Here is an 11,960-nt window from a genome sequence, read left to right on the forward strand (position 1 = left end):
AAAAGAAAATGGCTAAAATTACATAGAATGGAGTCATCTTCATATGTTTTGTCTATAACTCAACAGCGAAAATCCCAGGAGGGGTCCTGAAGGGTGTGGATTTCAGTGCTCACACTGGCAGTATGAAGGTATTGGAATCATTTGAGACTGTCCAAATGGCATATTTTCTGTCATGTTTGTAGATATTGTCATATTTCACTTATGACTTAATTGTTGTGACTTTATTTAACACAGTGTAGATCAAATTACAAAAAAAACAAAAAAAAAAACATGACCATGTAGGTTACAACTTGTGTGCTGAATGAGACATAACTGTTTACAATGAACAAGTGTTGGCTCTAGTAGTAGTTCACCAAAATGAAAAGGGTCATTTAAGCCAGTTAAATCAATCATTATCCAAAAATCTTTCACTGTACTGTAGCTTTCAAATCTCATTTTCTGCAACTTTAAGAAACTACAAATGTTGTTCTTTCAGGACTTCAGTTTGGACGTGGGTGTTTGCCCTGAGATCACGGTGTACACTGGCTGTTGTATGTTCCCATCTGAAAATCAGCTCTTCTCACTGTGGATGGAGAACAGAATGCCTCTTTTCCGCATGGTGCTAGAGGTGGATGCACTAATTTTCTTCTCAATCTTCTCAGAACAGCCATATTTTCAAGCAACCTAAACTCATTTAAATCTGTTTTGATCTCTGAAGGTTCACAGAAGGCTGAGTGGTGTTGTGAGGGACAGTAAAGGCCATCCGGTGTCGGGTGCTGTTGTGGTGGTGAACGGTTCTGTGAGTGTTCATGCAGACAGTCAGGGTCACTTCACCACTCTCGTGGCTCCAGGCACACAGCAGCTGCAGGTTCAGGCCCATGGATATCAGCAAGTGCTCCAGCAGGTATGATTAATAATGACTAATGGCTTTAAAGAGGTGAAATATACAAACCCGATTGCAAAAAAGTTGGGACACTGTACAAATTGTGAATAAAAACAGAATGCAATGATGTGGAAGTTTCAAATATCTATGTTGTATTCTGAATAAAATATTGACGACATATCAAATGTTTAAACTGAGAAAATTTATCATTTTAAGGGAAAAATAAGTTGATTTTAAACTTCATGGCATCAACACATCTCAAAGTTGGGACAAGGCCATGTTTACCACTGTGTGGCCGAAGTTCCTATATGTAAAGTTGTAAAGTTCCTTTAACTATTAAGCATATTTTGTTGAATTGTAATTATTATGATGCTGCTAGAAAACGCTTTTATTCAGAAACAAGCTTGCATGGAATATTTGGAAATGTACCACCTGAATGTATTTTAGATTTTCTATCTTATGTAAGATGAAATGTTTTATAATGTAATTTTTTTTTTTTTTTTTTTGATACTGAACTTTTTTGCCATGTAAATAGCCATGATGCTAACATGGTGTAAAGCAGGGGTACTCAAGTTCAGAGGCCAAGAGGGCCGCATTTTAACCAAATGAAACGCGAAGGGCCACAAATTATATCTTGGATCGTAAGACTTTTATTTAGGCCTACCTAAGACAATATTTGTAGTTTTACTGTTTATTTACTAAAAGTGCAGTTTTTAGGGCCTGGCTGTTGTTCACTGGCTGATGAGAGTTTGTCCATAAGACGAAAACATTGCACTTTTTTATAGTCTTTTTATACTCCATTGCACCTTTTTAACACTTTTTATAGCACTTATTTATACTCAGAGAATAAATGTTTTATTATTTGTACTATTATTACCTACCTTTTAATTTGGTCAGAATCCAAAAATATATATATATTTTTTTTAATGTTCAATCACAATTTTATGAATTATCTAACTATAACCAACGTTGTAAACATGATAAATCAGATATTCTCCGTGAGCTCAATGATGTGATGACAGATCTGTAATAGGAGCGCTGCTTGCTTTCGGTTTATAACACATTGACATTAAGAATAAAAGGTGTGTTTTTCATGCTGCTCGGCAACTTACACACTGCAAAGTTTGAGGAATGTCAACTGCATTTCATCATGGAAAAATAAGGTTACTTTGTTTTTTACTTGCGCGCACAGTCTCGAGCCTTTGATGGCGTTCACGAACACAAGTGCTCGACACATGCGCACTAGAGAGATTCATGCTTGCCTAGTCTTTTTCGCTCAAATAGTTACAATAAAATCTCTTTGTACTTGTTTAAAATTAGAGTTGCTGGTATCTTTTAATCCCCTCAAACGAGCGCTCTTCAACACGGTAGGTGTTTGTTGTGCTGTCTTCTCCGTTTCTTTTCAGACTGAAACAACAGCCCGTTTCAGTGCTGACACCTCGTGGACAAACTAAATTAGTGCAAAAACTATTCAATGCGCGCGTGCAAAGTGCCTTCAGTTTATATTGTTTTTTGCGGTTAGAAAAATTATGTTGCGCGCGTACACTATACGCGTTCTCTGCTGATGATTATGCTGCGTTCACACCGAACGCGTCTGGGGCGTCAAATTCGCGCCAGACGCGTCTAGTTGGACGCTTGAACATTTTGAAGTCAGACGCTTCAGACGCGCGTAAAATTCGCTCAATTCGCGCGTCTAAACCATAGACTGTAAAAAAAGATGGACGACGCGACGTCGCTTCCTTCCATTGTAATGAACTGAAGCCAAAATGGCCGACCGAATGGGCGCTGACATGTTACGCAATACGTAAGTTTGGAGCCTGGGCATGCGCAGAAGGAACCGTCAGTGGAGCCGGAGGCGGAGTCGCGATATCAAACTTCCGCCCAGACGACTGCGTCATCATTCATGTATTTTAAATAGACTATAAAAATTATATACAATTTAAAATTCTACCTATAAAATAATAGGCTATTCTATTTCTAGAACAATAATACTTTTAAAACGGCAAATTCAGTAGATAAAATCAATATAAAATGCCACTAGAAACAACTCTAAATCGTCAGAAACGGTCCTGCCATTTTAAATCAAGTTCAACTAATGTTACAGGAGATCGATTGCTGTAATTAGAGTAAGCTATCATTAGTTTTGTCCTGCTAATTATTATTTTATACCCATAAAAATAATAAGTAACTGCCAGATAACGATCACCTGCTTTTTCCCGACATTGTTAACATTAGGTGTGTTATCTTAACTAATAACATTTATTAATTAGCTTATAACACCCATATTTAATGTTACAGAAAAAGGTTCAGTGATCCGTCAGATCCTGTAGGTCGGTTAGTACAGTTTACTGCTGAACAACTCATTTTGTTGGTGTTAAATAACAAAGAAATCGAAAATTAACAGTTAGTTAATACATCTTCAATCTCCCCTCGAAGCTCCGACAGTCCTCAGACAAGCTGAGCTGTCAATCAAGTTCGAATCATGACGACACGCCCCGTTTTTATAGCATCAAATTGCTAGCTAAAATCTAAATCATCACAAAAACGAACAATTGAATATATATCAGTGTGATAACAACTACCTTAAATGACCAAAACCATTTTTCATAAAGTTTTATTTGAAGCAGAATTTATTTTTAAGTTTTCACTGAAGTCTCATTCGACTGCATTGAGAGGGCGGGGTTTATGACCTGTACTGCATCCAGCCTCCAGGGGGCGATCAAAGAGCCCGTGGCTTCACTTTTCAGAACGTATGAGACACACCCGGTCTAAACAAAGTGTGTTCAGACGCGAATTTGCGTCATGGGAGGGGCTTTCATCTCTTTTTGCACAGATCCTCTGAATAAACACATAATCTCGTCAGTTGGAAACCTGTAGCGGCAATTTAACTCGTTATGCCGGCCGACTTTTGCTAGCTAGAAGGTGGGCTAGTATCAACGGCTAAAATCATGCAAAAAGTTTTACAACTAACCAGATTGTCCGATTTCTTCGCTTATTCTCTTCCAGGCAAGGTCCTTTTTATTCCTGTCTCGATAAAAATATAATGACACATCACAGAGCTCAGGGTGGCCACACACAGCGACATCTTTGTTCTGGTCTCCGGCATCACTGATCACATCATAAACACGTTACTACCAAAGCAGAGTCCCTGATTGGTTAACGCGCCGCGAATTTACGCCAAAGTTCAGATTTTTCAACTCGGGCGTTTGGGCGTCAGACGCTCAATTCGCGCGTCAGCCGCGTGAACGCTCAATTCGCGCCGCGCCATTCGCGCGTCAACGGCCGATTTGCGCCGCGCTAGACGCTTGATTCGCGCCGCAGGACCTCTAGACGCGCGTTTGCATTAACTTAACATGTAAGTCAGACGCCTCAGACGCCCCAGACGCGTTCGGTGTGAACGCAGCATTACAGCGTCACGTGCACTGTACGCCTACCCTTTTGTACGTGTAAAAAAACAAAGTAATATTCACGCTAATTTTGATCGCAAATTATAATAAAAATACATTTATATGTAGCATGATGCGGGCCACAAATGTAATGCTGACGGGCCGGATGCGGCCCGCGGGCCGCCTGTTGAGTACCCCTGGTGTAAAGAATTAAAAAACAAACCACTGTGTGGCATCCCATCTTCTATTTAAAACAGTCTGCGAACATCTGGGGACTGAGGAGACAAGATGCTCAAGTTTTGGAACAGAAATGTTGTCCCATTCTTGTCTAATACAGGCTTCTAGCTGCTCAACTGTCTTAGGTCTTCTTTGTCGCATCTTCCTCTTTATGATGCGCCAAATGTTTTCTATGGGTGAAAGATCTGGACTGCAGGCTGGCCATTTCAGTACCCGGATCCTTCTTCTACACAGCCATGATGTTGTAATTGATGCAGTATGTGGTCTGGCATTGTCATGTTGGAAAATGCAAGGTCTTCCCTGAAAGAGACGACGTCTGGATGGGAGCATATGTTGTTCTAGAACCAGGGTTTCCGCGGGGTCTTAAAAAGTCTTAAAAAGTCTAAAATTCTGAACTTTAAATTTAAGGCCTTAAAAAGTCTTAAAAATGGCCAGATTTTCATTCGAGGTCTTAAATTTAATTTAGTCAGGTCTTAATTTTTTTTTACCCATTTCCATAAACGCTACCTGCTGAAAGTTATTACAAAGTAGCAAAAAAGTAGCGAGTCGTAGTTCTTTCTGGGGTATATTGGTGTTGGTATACGCGGTGATAAAACTACAAATCCCGTGATAAATGCAATACCTGCCCGCGAAATACGTCTGCGTCTCCTCAGAGTTTGTTAAAGTTCGGCTACATGTGGAAAATGGGAAAGTGTACTTTCAACGAGACATGGCTAGATCATAGCGATTTCTGCTGTTGGTTACAAGCAGTACCCAGCTCCAGGTACGAGGCTCACTGCAAACTTTGCAAAAAAAAAAAAATATATCAGTTAGAGTCTGAGTGTGAAGCGGTGTAAAGGCGCTGGAGTCACACGCCAGAGCGGAGAAACACAAGCTAGCCGCAAAATCCCTTCAGCGGACTCGGCCAATTAGCCTCACCACTGCCGTCCTCCTCCTCAATGCTTGGTCCCTCTGGTCTCCAGCGCAATATCATCACAGCTCCGTCGAACAACCTTCGAGGTACTTTTGGAGCGACTGACACATCGAAAGCCGAGGTGATTTGTATACTACACACGGTGACTAAACAAACACCACTCATTTAATAGCAACAGTGAGATTAGCGATCTCTTCCAAGTGATGTTCCCTGATTCAGTAATCGCGAAGCAGTTCTCTTGTGGGCCCAACAAGATCGCTTATGGCAAGATTTGGATTGGGGGAGTTTATAAAGAGGGAATTGATTCGTACTCTTACCGGGCCGTATGTCGTAACGTTCAATGAAAGCCAAAATCAGACCAACAAGACCATTGTTCTGGAACAATGAAATTGTTAAGTCAAGGTACCTGGGCTCACAGTTCATGGGAAAGTGCGGGACATACACACACACACATACACATACACATACATATATCAGATAATCCATGTTAGATAGATACTCTAATTATCCCGAGGTAAGTATCTATCTATCTAAAATGGATTATCTGGTGTGTGTGTGTGTGTGTGCTACATTGGTTGTTACATGGGTTGGAGTAGCCTGTTCAATCTCTATTAGGCTATTAATATGCTGTTTTGTAATGTAAATAAATAATGAGATGAAATCTATTCTATTTGAGGGCAAGTTTGTTTGAGCCTATTTTCATTTTGGGCCTAAGGTTTTGGGCATTTGGCACATTGATGTGTGTGGAAGGTTAATAATATGATTGCTTTATCTGTAAATTAAATTAATGCTTTTTCAATGACTGAATTCATTGAAATAAAGTGTTTTTTTTTTTCAGAATTTCTTTGATTTGAATATTTTTTGGTAATGCGTCGTGTAGGTCTTAAATTTCAGTCTTTATGGTCTTAAAATGTCTTAAAAAGGTCTTAAATTTGACTTACTGAAACCTGCATAAACCCTGTAGAACTTTGATATACCTTTCAGCATTGGTGGTGCCTTTTCAGATGTGTAAGCTGCCCATGCCACACGCACTCATGCAACCCCATACCATCAGAGATGCAGGCTTCTGAACTGAGCGCTGATAACAACTTGGGTTGTCCTTGTCCTCTTTAGTCCGGATGACATGGCGTCCCAGTTTTCCAAAAAGAACTTCAAATTTTGATTTGTCTGACCACAGAACAGTTTTCCACTTTGCCACAGTCCATTTTAAATGAGCCTTGGCCCAGAGAAAACGCCTGCACTTCTGAATCGTGCTTCTTTTTTGACCTATAGAGTTTTAGCCTGCAACGGCGAATGGCACGGTGGATTGTGTTCACCGACAATGTTTTCTGGAAGTATTCCTGAGCCCATGTTGTGATTTCCATTACAGTAGCATTCCTGTATGTGATGCAGTGCCGTCTAAGGGCCTGAAGATCACGGGCATCCAGTATGGTTTTCCGGCCTTGAGATTGTTCCAGATTCTCTGAATCTTTGGATGATATTATGCACTGTAGATGATGATAACTTCAAACTCTTTGCAATTTTTCTTTGAGAAACTCTTTTATGATATTGCTCCACTATTTTTCTCCGCAGCATTAGGGGAATTGGTGATCCTCTGCCCATCTTGACTTCTGAGAGACACTGCCACTCTGAGAGGCTCTTTTTATACCCAATCATGTTGCCAATTGACCTAATAAGTTGCAAATTGGTCCTCCAGCTGTTCCTTATATGTACATTTAACTTTTCCGGCCTTTTATTGCTACCTGTCCCAATTTTTTTTGGAATGTGTAGCTCTCATGAAATCCAAAATGAGCCAATATTTGGCATGACATTTCAAAATGTCTAAATTTCAACATTTGATATGTTATATATATTCTATTGTGAATAAAATATAAGTTTATGAGATTTTGTAAATTGCATTCCTTTTTCATTCACAATTTGTACAGCGTCCCAACTTTTTTGGAATCGGGTTTGTTTATATATTAATGATATGTAAGATTTTTGGATTAAAATATCCAAAAAACACTAGAACAATGTTATACATTTTGTTGACTTGTGTACTTATCCCAAATGTTTCCAAGAAAATCCAGAAATATGCAATTTTAACCAGGACACGGACTGTGTCCATGTGTAGCCTATCAGTGACATCATACCCACATTACCCTTGATTTCCGGTTTGGTTTTGTAGAAACTATGGACACGCCAAAGACGCTTTAATTTATTATTTTTTTTTATTAGACAGGAGAGCAACTGATTGGATACATTCATCGACAGATCTAATCATTGAACTAATCATTATATAGTTCAACACAGTAAGCCTTATTGTTTAGATCTCATTTTCTTGATTTACCGCAAATACCATGATTTACCATGCCTAATATCGATCTAGCTTACTGCAGTGTGCAACAAGTCTCATAGTAGCTGCCGAGCAAATGCACAGAGAAGCATTATAACATTTAACTTTCAAGACACAAATGTATCTAATGATAAAGAACATTGCATTACCCGCATACGCATGACTGGAAGAAGCAGAAATGCTCATCTGTCTGCATTATAAAAGTTCCACTCCTCTGAAGCCGTTTGTTGCGCTTGTCTCTCGTTCGCAATCGCTCCAGCGGCCTCGTTCCTCTCCCAACGGCTTTCAGCCACACCCTGGCTTCATACTATAGTAGTAATAATACATTTTTAATACATTAGCTCATCCATGAATGATTTCTTCCCAAGTCCCTCTGACTCTTTTCCACCGGCAGTAGCCATGAAGACAACACCTCCCATATTTCCGCAAAATCAAGGCATCGTCAAGCTACAACTGTGTTTTGAATAAGTGACCTCTAGCAGTGACCATATTGTGCCTTTTATCTTATTGCAGTTTTAGTATGCCAAAATAATATTTATCAAGTTAAATTCATTACTGTTCAAAGGGTTGTGGCCAGTAAGATTTTTATTTTTAAGAAACTTTTTTTCATTTACACATCAAGAATGCACAAAATTGAAAGTAAAGACATTTATAATGTCACACCTCCCGAGCAGCGGAATTTTTATAATGTCAGTCACCGGCGCCACTTCCGCTTTTCCGGTCATGAGTATGAGGTAACGCAGCTCTGTTTATCATATTAGATACATTTGAGTGTTAAATGATTTTATAACGTTACTCTGCGTCCGCTTGGCGGCTGCTGTGAGACACTTGTTGCACACTGCAGTAAGATAGATCGATATTAGAATAAATGCTGGATGGCTTGTTGATAAATGGCATGCAATTAATTTGAAAATGTATGATGGAGAAAATTCTGTATTACTTTAAAAAATAAAGCTGCATCTGATTATGCTACTTCACAAAATAGTGTTTTTCTCTGAGGCATGGTAAAGCATGGTACTCGCAAAAAATCAAGAAAATTAGATTTAAACAAGACTAAACGCGTTGAGCTATAGAATTAGTTTTGTCTATATATGTAACCAAACAGTTTGTTCAACATGTATTACATGTAATATATTAAATTGTCTATATTGTTTCCAAGGTTTCTACAAAATAAAACTGGAAACCGAGGGTAACGCAGATATGACGCCATTGATGGGCAACTCACTCACATGTCCCGGAGCCTTGGTTAACGGCAATTTTCTCACGATTTACAAATGGTTGGAAACATTTGGGATATTGGAAGTACTCAAGTGAACAAAATATATAACACGGGCCCAGTGGTTTTTGATATTTTACTGTAAAAATCTTACATATTGCAGCTTTAAAGTTGATATAAAATCGCTTCTTGAACAAAGAAAAAAATGTTGGGTGGGACTTGATTTTGTCCATTGGAAATTGATTTGATCATTGTCGTTTGCTAATTGCTGCGATCTGATGTGAGTGACAGGCTGTCCATTTAATAATAATTAATAAATAATAAATATATATATATATATATATTATATATATATATATTATATATATATATTATATATATATATATATTATATAAATTATATATATATATATTATATATATATATATATTATATAAATTATATATATATATATATATTATATAAATTATATATATATATATATATTATATAAATTATATATATATATATATTATATAAATTATATATATATATATATATTATATAAATTATATATATATATATATATTATATAAATTATATATATATATATATATATATATATATATATATATATATATATATATATATATATATATTAATATATAATTTTTTTTTTTTTTTTTAAATATTACTCCTTTTACTGTATTTTGATCAAATACATCTTGGGTGAGCACTTCATTCAAAAACATTCAGGTGAAACTGCGCACATTCTACAATTGTCATTCTCCATCATTCTCCTCTTGTGATTTTTAGGTGAATATATCCTCAGACAGAGTGACCAGACCCATTGTGATTGACTTTACAGCAGACAGGGCTCCCCTCAGTCGGGCAGTGTTTTTAATTGCCACAGGTAAGATTTAAATATTTTATTTATTTATTTTTAACACTTACACTAATTCTAGTGATCTCATTGGTCAAAAGATTGATCAAAATAATTTATTTTATATTAAAAGAACCTATTATGTGTTTTTTGTTTTTCACTTTCAGCTTTCTTTACTGTGTAATGTTGCTGTTTGAGCATGAAAAAGGTCTGCAGAGTTAAAGTCCCTCCAAAAGCAGTTATCTATATCAGTGCGCACTGTTTCTGAACTCCCAGAAACGCCTCGTTTGTAGTCTTAAGTTTTCTTCTGAGAACGTACATGTCACAATATCTCTCATTTAAATAATTCCCATTCAAGGCATATGCAAAACACGCTCACAACAGTCCAGCCAACTAATCAGAGCACATTGCACTTTTCAGAAGGAGAGGCTTCATAGAGACAGGAACTAAACAGTGTTACTGACAGACTGGGAAGAGTGGTGCTGCAACAATGCCCAATATGTGAATAATGTTGTTTTTAACAATCAAGCATGAAAACCTGTTCCTCTAGTAGTCAAAATCAAGACTCTGTAAAAGGGTATAATAGGTCCTCTATAAATATGAAATCTGTCCTGATTTACAAATTCAAGTATTCATATTTAAACCCATATTATTAAATCTTTGTACATTTCTTAATTTTATTGTTATAAATTCAGGCCATAATAATTATGAGCTTAGCAATTGCAACTCCAACATGTGTGAACTAAACTAATAAATTACTTAAATCAAATGGCTTCTTTTAAAAATGTAGCAATAAACTGTCCTGCAACCCTTCATCCTTGTTTAGCCTCTTTGACGAGTGTGTTGATCTGCGCTCTCCTCATCTGGCACCTTCGCTCTGCCAAGTTCAGCCGCATAAGAGATGGGGTTCGTTGGTTGCGTCGCAAGAGGGAAGACCTCCGGATGGAGGCGATGGCTTCAGAGAAGTCACCGTTGCGCGAGGAATTTCTGGATGAGAGCGAGAGTGAGGATGACCCTTTCTTTGTGGAGGAACACTGAATGTAGTCACAATGTTTAAGAATAAAATGTCATTATTTTTATGCTTAGTAGGTCAAAAGACTTTGTTTATACAATTTAGCAGCACTGATTCTTTTCCACTACATTCGTTCTCAATGTACCTTTGGCCTCTTAAACTTAATAAAATATATGTCTTGTTGCTAATTGTGGATGCACAATTCGTTGGTATGTTATTTTTGTTTTAAGAAGTTTAATAACGCCCTTAAATCTACACCTGGGGCCTGTTCTTCATACCTGGTTTACTCTCTTATCTGGATTTTACCACTGTTGATTTGACATGATCCAGGATTGTTAGGTTCTTCGAGGCTCATCCTGGAATCTTTGATGTGCACGGTTTATCATTGAACAGCAGGTGGCAGTAAAGTACCAAGACTTTTGATAAAAGAAATAAAGAAACCGATGAAAATGGTATGAGGAATAATGTTACATTATGTAATTGCTCTGGAAAGCGTCACTGTTACTATTGTCCATAGAGTTTTGTTCAAATTCCCCTAATTATTCAGCAGTAAGCCCATAGGCTAAACAGGTGTGCTTTTTTTTTTTTTTTTTTAAGTCTCAGGTGTCCCCAGAATGTCTAGGTTTTAGCTCAAAATACTCCACAGATCTTTTTTTATACCATGTTGTAAATGCTCATTTTTGAGTGGAAGGAAAACATGCTGTTTCCGTGCATGTATGTTTAAATGCAAATGAGCTGTTGCACCCCACCTTGCCTTCCTGAAGAGGGCGGAGCCTTTATAGCTTGAAACTCTGATACTCTGCCAAAAACTTAAACATGATCATCTCTCTTGTGGTTACGTTCACATGACATTGCAGTTCTTCATCTTCATTATCTGAATGGATTTTAAAGCCGTATCATTTGTTACGAGTGCTCTGATTGTCTTTTAGAAGTATGAGATCACCGCCTTGAATGTCAGGTTGAGTACTATTCCACTTGTGATGACTTTGTACTGTTGGGAGATACTCATGTCTCCAGCGATACCAAAAGTTGTCAGCGAGGCTCTGTACCTGCTTCCACTGTTCCCTGAACATGTCACTACCTGTGAAGTTTCCCAGGAGATGGAGGAGCACCGACCTTGTGATTCAGAAGCATGGC

At 37.7% G+C, this 11,960-nt stretch overlaps 1 protein-coding gene across 1 annotated transcript in view; it reads left to right on the plus strand.

Moving 5' to 3' along the window:
- Nucleotides 1-10,849, plus strand: part of cpdb (carboxypeptidase D, b) — a 28,130-nt gene extending 17,281 nt beyond the window's left edge. The window contains exons 17-21 of the mRNA XM_067375422.1: nucleotides 67-128; nucleotides 476-607; nucleotides 698-883; nucleotides 9,745-9,841; nucleotides 10,638-10,849. Coding sequence (XP_067231523.1) covers nucleotides 67-128; nucleotides 476-607; nucleotides 698-883; nucleotides 9,745-9,841; nucleotides 10,638-10,849 — 689 coding nt within the window. The remainder of the gene's footprint in view (nucleotides 1-66; nucleotides 129-475; nucleotides 608-697; nucleotides 884-9,744; nucleotides 9,842-10,637) is intronic.
- The last annotated feature ends 1,111 nt before the right edge of the window (nucleotides 10,850-11,960 follow it).

Source organism: Chanodichthys erythropterus, chromosome 22 (assembly GCF_024489055.1).
Source record: "Chanodichthys erythropterus isolate Z2021 chromosome 22, ASM2448905v1, whole genome shotgun sequence".
Classification (NCBI taxonomy): domain Eukaryota; kingdom Metazoa; phylum Chordata; class Actinopteri; order Cypriniformes; family Xenocyprididae; genus Chanodichthys; species Chanodichthys erythropterus.